This window comes from Equus caballus, chromosome 14 (genome assembly GCF_041296265.1).
Source record: "Equus caballus isolate H_3958 breed thoroughbred chromosome 14, TB-T2T, whole genome shotgun sequence".
NCBI classification, from domain to species: domain Eukaryota; kingdom Metazoa; phylum Chordata; class Mammalia; order Perissodactyla; family Equidae; genus Equus; species Equus caballus.
Window position 1 is genome coordinate 76,677,174 of NC_091697.1, and position 17,541 is coordinate 76,694,714.

Below are 17,541 nucleotides of genomic sequence, written 5' to 3' on the forward strand. Positions count from 1 at the left end.
CCTATAAATCAAGGCAACGTGCTTCTCTAGGCAGAGGCATTTTTATATTTATGTTCTTATCAGTTCGCTTTGAAACTGTATCTCTTTCAATTGGGTAAAAATAGCACTAAATGTATGATTTCCTGAAACTGTGTACATTTATGGCTAATAAATTCTTGTGTGATTTCCCAGTTATTATATAATATTTTAAAAAATAAATCTCAACAGTCTTCCATTCAATATAAAATATAAATTTTGTTTTGATAAGTTGTACTTTTTGTAAAATCAAATAAATGGAATTTATATGGAATTATTTATTCCAAATAAATTTTGGAATATTTAAGGAGACCGTTTTTTTAATTTGTTCTCTATTTTGAGAAGAAAACACTCTCTTGAAATTCACCCCTTGGAATCACTTGCAAAAAGTTAAAAATCAGGGGTCCTGCCTGGTGGCACAGCGGTTAAGTTTGCACATGATGCTTTGGCGGCCCAGGGTTCACCAGTTTGAATCCCGGGTGTGGACCTATGCACTGCTGTCAAGCCATGCTGTGGCAGGCATCCCGCGTAAAGTAGAGGAAGATGAACACGGATGTTATCTCAGGGTCAATCTTCCTCAGCAAAAAGACGAGGATTGGTAGTGGATATTAGCTCCGGGCTAATCTTCCTCAAAAAAAACAAAATTAAAAATCAAAACCTATTGTGAGACATTTGGGGACATTCTCTAGAACCAGAGTCTTTGATTGCTTGTTATACAGGATCTATGAAGAAACGTGATCATTTGTAGCATTTATTATGCTCAGAGTTTTGTCAGAACACTACTCTGAACTCAAACATCTTGGCAAAATATGGTTCTTTCTTGTACACTTTTGTCATAACTAATGTCAATCAATACTAATCTTTATTGAAAGTAAATGTATCTAGTAATCCAGGATACTCATTTCCTCTGGCCTATTATATTTTTTCCATTTAAAAATTGTTTATTATTTATTATTTTACATTAAAGTCTGTTATTTTGTTCATAAAATTCCCAGGTTGGATTCAGTGCTGGCTTTGTTGGTCCTTGGGGAGACTGCCAAATTAAACATGCCCTGCTTGAAAGCTTTAATGGAACTGATGAGAGATTTTCTTTTAAGCATTATGTCTGTTCAGAAGCAGGTAACAGTATCTTTTTAATTTAGTTGTGCAAAAAGACCTGAATAGAAACAAACTTTATTTTTGCCACTGTTTAAATTGGATATCATATTTGGGCTTACAGTGAGCATAACTTTGTAGTAATTATTTTAATTAAATATAAAAGCTAGTGCACTTTTACCATATATCCCACTATAGATAGATGGACAGATGGAGATAGAGATATAGAAGTAGATTATACACACACACACACATGCACGTGCGAGAAGGACTTTAAATTTTATTAACAAACTTGAGGTCATATAGTCATACATGGTTTAGTTTCCTCTTTTAAAAAATTTAAAACATATCATAAAAACATTGTTCATTGTCATTAGATGTTATTAAAATTTGCATTTTAGTGGGGATGAGATAATTTAACCGTTCCTCTCTGGTTGAACATTGAGTTTGTTTCTAATCATTAACAGTTAATTACAGTTAATGTTGAACTAGTATTCTCAGACATAAAATCTTTATCTGCATTTATGACTATTTCTTTAGAATAAATTCATAAAGTTAAATTACTAAGGGATAGACTATGAACTTTCTTTTCTCGTTCTTGGGACAAATGTCCAAGTTCCTCTCCAGAAGATATAATTTTCTTGCTTTCCTACAGAAAATGTGTGAAAGTGCCACACATAAGAATTGAGCTTTATGTAAAAAAGATTGTTTTACAATGTGATATGGAAAACAGTATATCATTGGATTAATTTACATTCCATTGATTACTAGGAAATTGAAAACTTATTGTTCTTTATAATACTTTTTTAACTATTTGTATTTTTTGTTCTTTAAACTAGGTTTTATGTAATCTACCTATGGAGAAACTGTTTTTTAGTGAGTGCATTTTAGAAATATTAATTGATTATGATCTTTTAGCAACTCCATACAATTTGAAGATATTTTTTATTGTAAGTACAGTGGATAGTTCTTAATTATGACACAACATACTTGATTATCTAATAGCTATCCTCTCATTTCAGGAGCAAACCTGCAAGGTAAACAATTTTTCCTGGGCCTGGAATGTCGTCTACATGTATACAACAATTCTTGCAGAAATCTGCTTGTATGCGGCCACTTCTAATTTGCGAAAAACTGCTTTAATTGGTTTCTGTGACTGTAAAAGTTCACAGAAAATTTTTTTACCCATGGACAAATCGAAAGAACAGCCAGAATTAAGGGAAACAAGTATTTTAGGTCTTTTGGAATATTTCTCTTCAAAAATGTCAGATAAGTGTAAGTAAATTATTTTTCAACTTAATTAGAAATATTTTTATAGTGTCCCTGACTACATATAGTAATAAGCCTTTTACAAGAAGTTAACGTTTCGAAATGGGAAATAATTTTAAATTTAGTAGGATAATGGTAGTAGAATAGTAAAAATCCTGTTGATCATGTAGTTCTCATCCAATGTGCAAAGCTCTTCTAGATCATTTGCAAATAGTGAGAAGTCATCTTCTGTTTGTAGGGAACCCCCTAGTTCCCAAACAGGTCATTCCACTCTTGAACACTGTGAAAGATTCTTCCTTATATTAAAATGAAATCTATCTTTCCATATCTTCCAAACTTTGACTTAAGTTTTGCTTCTGGGAGGCAATCAAAAAAAGTCTATTCGATTTCCCACATGCAAGCCCTTCAAATATTTGAAGATAATTGCGTTGGTTTTCTTTTTCCATCTCTCCGCTCTGCCATCATCTCCCTTCTCTTGCTTACTGCCAACTTCCTGTAGTAACTTTTTATAATACATGAAAATCATATTTTCGATATGATTTATAATTAACTTAAGCTTGCTAGAAGATTGTAATGTTGTTAACATTGTCTGAATTTGTAATAATTTATTTCAATATTATGATGTGAAGACATGAGGGACCCAAGTATTTTTCCATTCAGTGTTGTCTCTGAATGGAAAAAGTAAATATGGCGTTCTTCCTTTTACTCTTTTGTTGAGAATTATTTTCTTAAACAGAGTCTACAATGATAGTAGTGAAGGAAATATATGTCACAGTCATAAAGCAACTTTTTATGCTTCATTTTGATTCATTTAGCTCAGGGAAAAAACATTAGCACAGAGTAGTAATTCCTTTTAAAAAGTAAATGAAAGTTGGGGCCAACCCAGTGATGTAGCGGTTAAGTTCGCATGTTCCACTTCGGTGGCCTGGGGTCCACCGGTTTGGATCCCGGGTGCAGAGCTAACCACTGGTTGGCAAGCCATGCTGTGGCAGGAGTCCCACATATAAAGTAGGGGAAGCTGGGCATGGATGTTAGCTCAGGGCCAGTCTTCCTCAGCAAAAAGATGAGGATTGGTGGCAGATGTTAGCTCTGGGCTAACCTTCCTCAAAAATAATATATATATGTTTATAGATACAAAATTTTTTTAAAACGTAAATGAAAGTTAATTGGAATCTTAGAACCTATTGAAACTTTTAATGATACTCTATTAAATCTTCAATATACCTCTTACCTTTGTGAAGGTTATTTAGAAAAATATTCAGTAATAAGGTTGTGTTTATATATGGAAAATATTTAGCTCCTTTTAAAATCCACATACGTGTTAGCAGTAGAATTCAGGCAGTCCTCATCATTCATGATTCCATGTGTTGACAAATCTAAAAGTATAGTACTGATCATGTTATATACGCTTAAAGAAGTTGACAAAATGTATCTTTCTTTTTTAAAAAAATTGTTTGATTTTATTGTGGGAAAAGCACTTACCGTGAGATCTATCCTCTTAAAAAGTTAAGTGTACAATATATTATTGTTTACTATAGGCACAATGTTGTACAACAGATCTTTAGAGTTTATTCATCTTGCCTGACTGAAACTTTATGCCCATAGATTAGATGTTCAAGTCCCATGTATAAAATGGCGTAATATTTGCCTATAAAGTATACACATCCTCCGATATACTTTAAATCATTTTTAGATTACTTATAATACCTAAAACAATGTAAATAGTTGTTATATTGTATTGTTTAGGGAATAATAACAAGAAAAAAAAGTCTGTACATGTTCAGTACAGACAACTATCATAGGCCTTTCAATCTGTGGTTGGTTGGATCCATGGATGTGAATCTGCAGATAGGGAGGGCTGACTGTAATCATCTTTTACCTTCTCCAGGATAAATTACATTATTTATTGGTTCTTAATGTAGGATATGTTTGGAGATTTATCTTTGTTATAGTCTCCCAGTATGCTACCTTTAGGTTTAGTCTATGTCTTTTAGAAAACTCACTTATACATTGAAATTGAGGAAGAATTCAGAAATGATCAATCCAAAGATTGGGGAAAAAAATGCGTTCTCAGTAAATTGTATTTTAATAATTAATTATCCATTTGACTTTTTTAAAGTTAAAGTTACACATATCATAATAAGTTTTAAAAGAATTTCCATTTGAGTTAAAACCTTTAAAATGACTAGAAGAAAATATAGCACAGTACCTTTGTAACTTTTAAGCAGAGAAGGGTTTCATAAACAAAGCATAAAAATCATAAATCATAAAAGACACAATTGTAAGATTTAACTACACAAAAAATGTACAATATCTGTGCAGAAAAAAATGAAAGTTAAAATAAAATAAAAGTCAGGTTGGAAATATTATATATACATATACAATAAAAAGGGAGAATAGTAATAATAAAAAGAAACATCACCTGTCATTACTATTGTCATCCTCAGCTTTCAATGTGGTTTCGGAACTTTTTGGATGGCCATAATTGGAGCAAGACTAAATCCTAACTTGACCTCTGTTTCTTTTTCTCCATTGCCTCCCTTTTCTTGTGATTAACCTGTGTGCCACAGGTTGGTCTCTAAGCCAATAGTTTGGAACATCAAACATAGTTTCCCAAAGCTGCAAACTTTCTCTGAGAAAAATGCCTGTAAAGTCCAATTTGAAGTGACTTGGTCAAATCTCTAGGCTGCAACAAGATACCTTCCTCTTTCTTTTTTACATTAGTATTCCAAGGTGAGGGTTAGAAGTTTTTAGAACTGGACATCTTGCCAGGGAACTGGCTCTGAGCCCAGGACCTCATAGGCCACAGGGGGCTGGATGAGGAAATGCTGCCAGCACTCTTTCCATCCTTCCATTTATTGCAGCCGTTGGCTGAGCTGCCACCCAGAGCCCTTGGGACGGCAGGGGAAGCAGAGGAGGATAGTTTCAGTTCAGAATATATGAGAAGAGCTGGAAATTTTAAGTATGCGGTGAAGGAAGAAGAGTCCCTGTGGTCAAATATTCTGAGACTGCCCTCTTGTACTTCCATTCTGCAAAGCTTGGTTAGGAGCTATGTTCTGTTGTCTGAGATTACTTTATATCCAATAAACATGGGGCAAGCCAACCATTTTCTTCCATCAACACTGCCTCAGCAATCAAAGCTTAAACTGTCAGGTCTGTAGAAAATAGTTATTAATTGTAGAAGTCAGACCTCTTTCTCTAAATTTGCATGAGATCTTCATAAAGCCCCAAATAACTAGGATAAATGGTTACCATGATTTTTGAAAGTTAAAAAATGTTGCTACTCTTCTCAATAAGTTTTGCTGTCATTCTTACAAATAAATCTTATTCTAGCTCTGAACATCTTTAAACTAAAAGATTCCTACCAACTCATTCTGTTTATTCCCTAGTATGGTTGCTACTGTTCCTTCTGATTGGCACAGGCTAAAGCAACACGCTCGACTTTTTATCAAAGCCTTTGACCATGTAAACATCTTCACCTATTCAAATGAAGGAGGTGAGAATCTCACGGGAACATTCTTCACATTTTCAAAGTATAAACAATACAAAGATGTATCCCATTGGATCCAATGGTTTAAAATGCATCTAAAGATGAGCACAATGGAAAAAGATCCATGAACTAGAAATCATGTGGCATTTCCAAAAGTATTTATGGTGCTAAAGTATATTCCAATGTGCCATTTTAAAAGTCAACTTTTGTAATAATATATCTTAGCAGGGAGAAAAAAAAAGATAGATTTAGGCTTCCTATCCAAATTAATTAGGAAGAAAATGTGTATACATTAATTAAAATCACTCACTAGGCACTTGTAACTGCCTTTGTTATACCAGTCAGAATTCTATTAACATCCTCCAGAGTGCTTCAGATTGATTTTTTTTCCCTGTCGTTTTATCTGGTCCAAAAATGAATATTAATACCCTAGAGTCATTTTCCTCTTCACCTCTCACATCCATGAAGAATAATCTGATAGTATGTTCATGGGTACAGAAATCTCTAATTTAATGTAACACAATATTCCTGTGTTTGGTCCAAATATTTCTTAAAGTTTTGGGTGAATAGTTATTTCAAGTTTTAAAGACATCCGTAAGTAACAACTTATTAGAAGGAATAATAGAAATTCCCCAAATGGGATAAAGAGTGAGAAATTTAGGTAAGAAGAGCAGGGAAAACAGCACCAAAATGGTTCCAAGGGAGGCAGCTGTAGATGAAGAAATGTTCACTGGACGGGACTTGGTGTCAGAAATTTGGGATGCCCGAAATTTGGAATAAATCTCAGCTCAGTTGTCAAGTTCTAGATGACATTAGGCAACTTGTTATATCTCTCAAAATCTTAGTTTCTTCAAGATTATGGATTTTAAAAGAGCTTTTTGCATGTGATGTGCTTACAAACATAAAGTTATTATTCCTTCTTTTAATTTCCAAAGTATCTTTGTTATTTTCCTTTTTTTTTCCTTTGTTGCCCTTGATTATAAGAAAACCTGTGAGGATTATTTACTTCAGAGATAGTCAATATATCTTGATGGTATGAATTTAGTTTAATGAAAGTTACAATAAATCCAGGAATCAGAAGTCTGGTATTTCTATAACTTATTTATGAGAATCACAATGAACTACTTTCTTCTTTGGTTCTCAGTTATAACTCCAGAAGATAATTATTTTTAATTAACAGATTTCCATAATTGACTATGAGAAAAGATCATAAAATTTAAGCAAGGTAAATTCATGTTTCAGTTAACTGCCACACTCTAATAAAAGAAATAGCTGACTTTTGGTTTTTGCTTTTGGTTTTCCATATTGCATGCAACAAAAAAAATAGGCATATTAGTAGAACTTTGGTTCTCTTTGGTTTATTCTATTAGATATTTGTTTAATATGTATAATGATCAAATATGATCATATATACAAAACAACTCTTTGATCAATATTTAAATTTGTGTATATGTATTTAGTGATAGATATATAATTATTATAGTATAACATTCTGAAAATAGAGTATCCTAGAATTCCTATTTATTCTGTACATCCAAAATATATCCCAAATTTTTCCACTTACTTCTATCTCTATTATTATCTCCTATGAAGTTCAGGAGTCCCCTCACTTCTGAAATCACCTGTGAGTTTGTGGATACCCAAGATAAACCTCAGATTTGATAATTTACTAGAAGAACCCACAGAACTCAGCAAAGCCATTTTACTTGTAGTTATGGTTTATTACAGCAAAAGGATACAGATTAAAGTCAGCTAAGGGAGAAGTGCATAGCGCAGAGTCCAGGAGAGTTCCAAGCAAAGCTATCCATTGTCCTCTCCGAGGGAAGTTGTGCAGGGAACATCTACTTCTCCTAGCATTGATGCCTGACGATATACATAGAGTATTGTCACCTATAGAAGGTCACCAAGCTTTGGTATCCATAATCTTTATTGGGGTTAAGTCACACACACATGACTGATCCCAGTCTCCAGACCTTCCAGCGGCCAAGTTGGTACCATGGCCTAAAGCTTCCAAGTAAACAAAGATATTCTTATCAGACAGGACCTTCCAAGGCCTGAGAAGTCACCTCCCAGAAGCTGAGAGCAAAGGCCAGCCCTCTCTTTGCTTATGGTTAATTCTTTACTGCATACCTCCCAGCTCCAAGCAATCATCACTTTGCTTCTAGATTAATGTGAAAGCTAAAAGTCTCCCTGTTCCCCTTGTACTCCCTCTCCCTAGAATCCATTTTCAACCAAGAAGCCAAAAAGATTTTTTAAAACATAAAGTGGGTCAGTTCCCTTCTTTATTTGAAATGCTCTCTTAGCTTTTCATTGTTCTAACAATAAAGTCCAGACTCCTTTCCATGGCCTACAAATTGACCATAATCACTCAGAGTGTGCCTCTGCAAAGGGCAAGCCTGCCTGACATCATCTTGTCCCATGGCCCCCAGGTATCTCATGTTCCATCCATTCCATCCTTTCTTCTGTTTCTCTAAACTACTAAACTCTTCTAGGTCCAAAGCCTTTGCATTTTCCATCCTCTCTGCTGGGAACACGTTTTCCCAGCTCCTTGGATGGTTAACATTTTTCCTTTCCTCCATCAGATCTGAGCTTGAATACCATGTCCTCATGGAGGTCTTTGTCTTACTCTGTCCATAGTAGTTTTCTTCTCCTAGTCATTGTTGGTCACATTACCATCTTCTGTTATTTTCGTAACTCTCATTATGAACTGATAGTGTTCAGTTTACCTTTTTAGTATCTGTCTTTCTCCACTAGAATTAAGTGTCCTGAGAGCAGTAACTTTTTCTTTGGTACTTAGAACAGTGCTTGGCACATAGCACTGACTCAGTAAATATTTGCTAAATGCCTGGCTGGTTGACTGGTTCTTGTCCGTTGGTTTCTTGGCATTGATCTATTTCCTTCCACTCTACTTGGCATTTCATAAAGACAGTGTTTTAAACTACATCTTACATTTGAGTTGCCTTCTGGTGATACTTTTTATTCTGTGGTGTCAAATTATATTTGTCAAAATTGTAAAGGCTGTACTCATTTATACTCATTCATAGAAGTAGAAATATTCATATTTCACATTCACTGAATGTATGAAATCTAAATATCTAGACTGACAATTAAAGTCTTCCAAGGAATTCAAACACTAAAATAAAGTATTGCTACAAAGACAGGATCATAATACTGGTTTTCAAATGCCATGATTTCTTAATAAATTTTCAAGATTCATTAAGAATTTTGTTTTGCTTCAGCTTTGTTATTTTGTAGGATACTGCCTGCTTAGCTGCGGAGACACATTTTCTCTAAGTACAGTTAAAGTAACATCTTTGATAGCTGCCACAGGTCACTCAAAGCAGAACAGAAGATTGCCTTATGCTTCAGCTTGATCCCTGGATGAGGAGTTTCATAGCAGGCATGCTCCTCAGCAAATGTCTAGACTTGCATATTAGAATGCATTCTGCCTTTTCTGATAGTTGTAACACATCCAGTGTGTCTTTATCAGGGTTTTTTCCTTCATTAACTGTCAGTCAATTGGATGTAATAGATTCTCCCTACAAATATTATTTGTAAGTATTACTTCACTGTAGTTTAAATCAGCAGATGAACACTCATTTTAAAAATCATCAATGGCATTTTAAAAGGTTTGTGAGTTTTTACTACACAGTTATCAGAATATATTTCATGGTTCATCACTTGTCTTGTGGATTTTAAGAGCAAACCATATTCAGTTTGGTGATTCAACTATTGTAGGCTTATAAAATACTGTTCCTTAGTAAACAGTAATTTAAAATATATGAAGGAAGGTCATTTGTGTGTACTTTTATCAATCATTCTTTTTACTGTAAAGAATTTGGGAGTCTGCAAAAAAATTTATAAATGAGTTACAATCTACAGTTTGTTTCATTTATCATATTGTTCAAAAACTACTTTTTTATTTCTGAAGTTCACAATTCCAGAATTATTAATTTAAAAGCTCATAACCGTTTCTGTACTCATATTGAATTCAAGCCTTATTTTTCTGCTAATGACTCCCAAATCAATAATTTCACTTCTATTTTACTTGAATTTTAGGTATATTTTTACAACAAGCTACAGGACACTGAAAATTAGATACTCCCCCAGTGCCACATTTTCCAAATAATATTTATCTTCTTTCTCCCCACTCCAGCTTTTCTACATAATCTCATTTCTGCCGGTGATTCCATTATTGTTTCAGTTTCCTGAGCTTGAAAACGTGTGTCTCCTTTCCACTTCCTTCCCTCCTCCTCCTCCACAGCTACGAAGTCGTTTTCGATCTTCTCCACCATGCCTTATGTTTGTCCTTTACTCTCCAACCTCCCGTAGCCATCACAGGAAAGACCTGGGTTACCTCATAAAACTCCTGTATTGCTTTCCCAGTTTATTGCTTGAATAGACATAACCTTTCATTGAACAAATACAACACTACTCTTTTGTTCAAACTTCTACTATTTAATCTGACCCCATTGTCTTTATTTTACCTCATCCATTTCTAACATGAGCTCTCCACCTCAGCTCAATTTGAGATCCTCACTATTATCCTCTACCTTCTCTCTTCTTATGGCTACCTCTCTGCTGGGAGTCAGCAGGCCTGTTACTGGGGCATGAGTAGGCGCCGGGTCTCTGAGCAGATGGGACCATAGTTGAGCAGGGCTGGAGCCTGGTCATGGGACCACTTCTGGGTCTTCAGATTTTGGTCCTGCAAATCGAGAGATGCAAATTGATTTGGCTCCCACCAGCTTCCTGAGCACTCATGCCAGGTCCATGGGTGGGTCCTGGGTGAGCCAAGCTTCCTCTGGACCATGATAGGGTTAGGCTGGAGCCAGGTTATAGAACTGCTTCAGGGTCCACAGTCAGGTTCACTGTCAGTAGGCCTGTCACTGAGGGCACCAACAGGAAGAGGTTTTCCTGGGTCCTTTGGTGGGTGGGGCTGGTGGCAGGACTGTAGACAAGCAGGACTGGAGCTGAGTTCACAGGGGGACAGGAGTGCTTTTAGGTCCGTTGCTGGGACCACATCGCTGTCAACAGGCCTGCCACCTGGGTCCAAGCCTGCCTTCTCAAAGTGGCCCTCCTCAGTCTTGGATTCCACTGAGGTTTCACAACCTCCTACCTGGATCTCAAGGTCCCCGCAAAGGCACTTTTGTTCATGGATGGCTGCCAAATTGTTGTTTCTGTTAGGGGGCAGAGGACTGGGTACTTCCTATTCCACCATCTTGCTGACATCCCTCCCTATATATAAGTTCAAATATTGCAGTACACCAGTTTTAACTAGCAAAGTTTTTGTAAGGGGAAAATCATATTTTTAAAAGAATTGGCTGCTTCTCTGTAGCCTCATATTTTCAGCTTATACTTTCTCTTCTAAAGAATCAACAATAGAAAGGGTGGAAGGTGCCTTAAGTTTGGGAGCTGGACATATGCCTTCTTCCTTCTATTTCTAAAATGTGTACATTTCTCTTCTGCCTCCTCCTCCTACCTTCTAGCCTATTCCTTTCTTATGAATGGAATAGCAGGTGAGGGTTGGAAGGAAAAGCACATGTCTGAATTGGAGTGTCTCGGCTGCCTCGGATAAGATCAGACCAGCATTCACCTGGCTTCGTCGCTCATCAGCTACATGCTGCTGGAGAACTTTCTTACCAGGTTGAAGCTCATAGGCCCCTTCTATTATTTTCAATATAAATCAGTCTACATAGCAGGATTGTAGGGAGGACTAGAATAAGGATGCATGGTAGGTACTGCCAAGTATCCTAGTTATAATAGTAATGATTATTATTAGCCTGGATCATAAAAAACTAGATTGAATGAGAAAAAATTGAAGATTATAACTTTTCAGATTGTGCTTATATTTTTATTCAAAAAGAGCATTCATGAGTTCCAATGTCACATAAGTTATCACCAGGATTTTGGGGGAAAAGTACAATATAGAATGTTTTTGGCTTTAAAATCCTTCCATCTCCCTTTCTAACCCATTTTTTCCTCTAGCTCTTCTTACTTGCTTCACATATGCTCAGTACTCTCACGTAGTTCTTTGCCTAACTGAAGTTCATATCCTCTTTGAGATCTCTCTGTTATTTCATTCTTTAAATTTATTTGTTCCATCACTACCTGAGTGAGAATTCTCTTTTCCTGAGCAGTTATTGCATGGCAATATACCAGCTAGGTAAGAAATAATTAAGATGAAGAGTAAAGAGAAACTTCTTCCTCCTTTCTGTGAGGGAAATGCATATTTTGAAAGTAGAAGTTGATAATTTATATAAATTTCGAATTGGTATATAAGTTTTAGAAGGAGCAGTGTCTTAGATTTTTAAAAATCTTTTCTGGATTCATTACTCCCTTTCCCCTACTCAATTGATTTATGTCTCTATTGTTTAAAAAAATCTTCCAGCCTATAATTACGTCAGCAATTTTTATCTGCTTTTCACATTATGTTCAAAGTTTGCTTTTTGGTTCAAATGCCACGTTTCATAGAGTTTGGTCAGTTTTATAACAGCCAGTGATTTTTCTTCTGTTTCTCTGATTTATTGTAAAAATTCACCATCGTGGTCTAAATGTTCATAGTGCCTTGAAGTGATACCTCTGTCCTTAAATTTGAGATTTGTGTTTAGTACCTAGTTCGCAGTTTTCCTGTTTAACTTTTAAATTTACAAGTTATGATATTAGCTAGGTGCAGCTCATCTTTTCTACAGTTCGAAATTTTCAAATGATCTGTGGTCTTTTCAAATTAAAGGAGTAAAAGCAATGAGGAGTAAAAAAACTAATTCCCAGAACTCGGGATTTCAGACTTTAAAATAGTAGTAGAATTAAGTTTCTTCTTTTTCAAAAAACCGTGCCTTAATAAGATGATTGTCTTTTTAAACAGGTTGTCAAGTGATATGGACTGGATACTACGGTTTAGTGTACAACTTGGTGAAAATGTTGCGGGAACTTCGGGGAGATGAGGAACAGGATGGACTTAGAAATGTAATCTGGCAAACATTGCAGAAAATAAAGGATCACGAGAAGGACGCGCGAGTCTGTAATGCAACAAACATAGCTCAGGTAAGGTAAAACGCTGGGCGATAAATTGGTACTTTCGTCATCAGGAAGCGTGTGTCCTTTCTCTCTGAGGAGACAGGAGGGTCCGCATTCAGTATCAGTGACTCACAGTGGAGAACACGATTTTTAAAATTTAATATTGACCTATTTTTAGTTAAAGATAAGAGGGTTGGCCATCTTCTGATTAAGCAGCTCGAAGAGAGGAGTTGATTTTGGGGGAAGAGTAATTGTTCTGCCTTGAGTTTGTGCCTTTGAGGGACATTTATAAATTTACTGCATTCCACTTTGCCCAGCTCAGCCTGGGTCTGTGCCTAATTTTCCAGCTTTCTTATTAGTGGTGAATTAATTCACTCTCAAAAGTGTTCCGATTTGGATAATAAATTATTTGGTTATCTTATTTGCACATTTTTCTTTCTAGCATTAGACAATGTAAATTGTAAATCTGGACACTTGCAAAGACTGAAGTCTTTTTCTTTAAAGTTAAAAATGTATTTTACAAGTTCTTGGTTTTTCTAGGTCCATATGAATGACAATATATATATTTTTCTTCACAGTCAAAGAAATTCATTATGAAATTAGCTATCCATTCTTCATAAAATATAAATAGGAGTTTTTAGTCAAGCTTTATTCATATGGTATCCTATGATATTTCAAAACTCCATCAAATGGTTTTTTCTTGTCTATGTCTTATTTTGAGCCAGGTTAATTTGTTTATTATCCTAGGGTACACTTATTTTCCTGTCACTGAAAGTTTCTAGTTCTTTCTAGCTTTCACAGATGCAATTATCCTAATGCCTTAATGTTCTGTTTTCCTATAATAATTATGTGAATTAATGTTAACAAGTAAGACAGTAAATAATGAATTCACTCTGCCCAATTAATTGTCAAAGCATATAGAGGCCATTATTGACAACATATAGTATCTTCACTCTAGATTCTAGTAGAAAATAAAACCTTAAACTCTATTTTTTAATCATAAATTTGATTTGGACTAAAAATCTTTATGGAGAACTATCTTAAAAACATGCAACCCATCTTTTTATCTAGATTACTAATATTTTTTCATGGAAAAAGGAAATCAGAGAGCTGCCCATTTGAACTATATTGTTTTAGATTTCATGGACTTGCTTTTGTGCAATTATGCTTCAGCTTTGTCCTTGGTTTTGGATTGAGGAACACAGAAAGAAAAACAGAAATTATTGTACCTTTTATAGTGATGACCACGATGTCACCCAATATCCCCTTTATTGGGACTTAGGAAATAAATCCTCCTTAGTTTCATGTACTCTCCGAACCTTGCTATTGATTTTGTATAAGCGGCTTACTGGAGCTTAAAAAAACGAGAGTCAAATTTTTGGCCAGTTTCCAGCAGAAATAGAGGACCATTTATATTTATCTGACTCAGTCTTATTATTTTCTTTTGTCTCCATGATTCTTTCAATTATTTATATTACCCTCAGGTTTTGTATCTATTTTTATATGCTGCTTCACATCTCAAATGGATTATACTGTGACTAAGTAAATAAGCCAACTCAAATTTGTCATTTCTGTAATTAGAATTCAATTTATATGCCTGTTTCCAGGGCCAATCATTTGGTATAACATAGTCTTCTTTCTTCAAAATTCTAGTAAATATCTATAGATAATTACATTTGAAATTCATAAGTCAGCTAATCAGACATAGCAAATATTTTTTAGATGCTAGATCCAAGTAAAGACTTTATTACTCCAGCAGTCAGCACTGAGAATAACAGAATCAACAAAAGCATCACCACTAGATGTGCTAATTAGTTTTCAGTGCTTAGTGAGAAGACTTGGAAAGGATGCTTTCATTCATTTTAAGTAGAAAATGGGAGGAAGGCAAGCTTTCCTCAGAGAAAAATCTAAATTAGAAATTTCTAAAAGCAGCCATATTAATTTATGCATAATACATATTTAATATAAGAAATAATTTTAATTTGAGTTAAACTAAAAGATACAATTCATCTAGACCTGTTTTACATAAAAGTTAGCTAGAGATAAAGACATTTCGATTACTAAACAATAAAATATATGATTTATGAATATAAATGATAAAGTATCTAACTGTAACTTTGAAAAATCACTTAATTTAGTTTGAATTCCTTTACTTAATCCTGAGATACTACACGGATATAAAGTAAGAAATTTTATAAAACTTTTCCCCCAAATCAGTAAAAAATATGAAATAAATATGTATATATTGAGTCCTAAGTCTATTTTGTCATACTGAATTCTATGGAAGAAGCAAGGAAGTCCAAAAAATGACCTTTACACAGTAAATTTTCCCATCTGTTAGCTAAGATTTGTTGGGTATTTACTGTGTGCGTTGTGCTAAGCACTTTATGTGCATTAATTATTTAATCCTCATAAAAATCATATGATATATGAGTTATTATGGTCTTGATTTTATAGATGAGGAAAGTGAAACTTTAAATAAGGACAGTTAAACTTTTTGAAAGGGGAAGTAACTTGCCCGTGGACACTGTGGTAAATTACATGGTTTGATTTTCTTGTGCTGAATAATCATCTCATTCCTGGAATAAAAACACTTGATGATGATGTAATAACTTTTTAATATTTCTATATTTTCTTTGATATTATTGGAATTAATGGAATGAACAGGGACGTGATTATCTCTTTTTTATATTCTCTGGAAGAAGTTTTTAATATTGTCATGATTTCTTCCTTAAAAATTTTGTAGAATTCACAAGAGAAGCCGTTTAGTCATGGATCCTTAGAGAAAAGTTTTTCATCGTGGAATAATTTTTCAAAGTTATATACCTTCCTAGACTTTATTTTCCCTTGCATCACTTTTGAGATTTTTTTCTGGGAATTTGTCCATATGATCTGCATTTTAAAAGATATTTTATAAAGTTGCTCACAATATCTTTCTATGATATTTTAAAGTCTTTAGAAACTGTCATGATGTTCTTTCCTTGATTCTTAACTCTTATTTTTGGCTTTCTTCTCTTTTTAATTTATCATGCCAAGAGTTTATGAACTTTTGTCTTTTGAAAAGCAACTTTTGAATTTCTTAATACTGATACTCTATATTATGTTTTTTCTATTTCTTTAATATCTGATATTAGTTTTATATTTCCTTCTGCTAATTTCCTTACATTTAATGTGTTGTTCTTTTTATAAAATTATTGAACTATATTCCTTGGCATTGATCTGTAGCATTTTTCTTTTCTAATATATGATTTTAACACTATTAATTTCCCTCTACACATAATTTTGGGTGTATCTTGAAAGTTGCGATAAGTAATATTTTAACTATTATTCAGCTCAAACGAGTTTCTAATTATTATTTTAAACCATGGATTATTGGAGATTATGGCTTAATGTCCACATTTATGGAGATTTTCTTTTCATGATTATGATTTTGATTTCTAATTAAATTCTGCTGTGCTCAATGACAATACTCTCATCATTATGAAATGTTTGTTCTTTATAAAAAGTGTATATTTTCTGTTATAACCCACGGTAGCTTTCTTTTATTAGGGTCCTTTTGATTAGTGTTTGATGGTATATCTATTTCCATCTTTTTATTCCAAGCTTTCTGTATTCTTTTTTTTCTTTTCTAAAGATTGGCACCTGAGCTAACATCTGTTGCCAATCTTCTTCTTCTTCTCCCCAAAGCCCCGCAGTACATAGTTGTATATTCTAGCTGTGGGTGCCTCTGGTTGTGCTATGTGGGACACCGCCTCAGCATGGCCTGACGAGCAGTGCCATGTCAGCGCCCAGGATCCGAACTGGCAAAACCCTGGGCTGTGGAAGTGGGGCACAAACTTAACCACTCGGCCATGGGGCCGGCCCTCTCTCTGTATTCTTACATGTATATCTTTTTGGATAAGCAGTATTTTTTTAGCCTGAAAATTATTATCTTTACATTTGAACCCTTATTCTATTTCGACTTAATATCATTACAATATATTTGTGTTTATTTCTACATTTTATTATTTACTATTCTGTTTGTACCTCCTGTTCCTTAGCCTCTCTCTCTCTCTTTTTTTAATCTCATTTTGTGCCTCTTTGGGGAAGACATTTTTATTATTCCATTCCATCCCACTCCCTTTATTTGTTTGGTGGTTACACATTCTTTTACTTGTTACCCCAGATGGTACAGAATGAATCCTTGAATTATCGAGGTATAATATGCATAGAGAGATTTTGTATTTGCCTGGACCATAAAATAGTCTTATATTCTAACTCCATTTATTTCTCTTTACTTATGCAATTTTCCTGTTGAGCATTTTAATTGTGTGTGTGTATCTGAATGTTTGCATGTGTGTGTGTGTTTAAAGATACTAATATGTTAATATTATTTAAACACTCAATAGTCTTTAGATTTACTCACATATTTGCATGTTTCTTTCCTTTCTCCTTGAATCTCGGACCTTCTATATGGGATTGTTTTTATTCTGCTCGAAGAAAATCCTTTTACATTCTTTTTGTGAGCAGCTGTTGGTGGCTAATTCTGTCAGTTTTCACTTACTTGAAAAGGTTTTTATTCAATTTGATTTTGAAGGATAGTTTTATTGACTAAGAATTCTACATTGATATAGATATGACATAAAATTAAATGTCTAATCACTTGCTCTGTTTCTTCT

The 17,541-nt window shown here is 34.3% G+C and overlaps 1 protein-coding gene across 30 annotated transcripts in view; it reads left to right on the forward strand.

Moving 5' to 3' along the window:
• The window catches only part of TMEM232 (transmembrane protein 232), a 182,369-nt gene that overhangs the window by 62,212 nt on the left and 102,616 nt on the right, over positions 1–17,541 (forward strand). For all 30 annotated transcript variants that reach the window (XM_023617875.2, XM_023617886.2, XM_023617884.2 and 27 more), the window contains 3 exons: positions 1,011–1,134; positions 2,133–2,385; positions 12,732–12,910. In XM_023617875.2, coding sequence (XP_023473643.1) covers positions 1,011–1,134; positions 2,133–2,385; positions 12,732–12,910 — 556 coding nt within the window. The remainder of the gene's footprint in view (positions 1–1,010; positions 1,135–2,132; positions 2,386–12,731; positions 12,911–17,541) is intronic.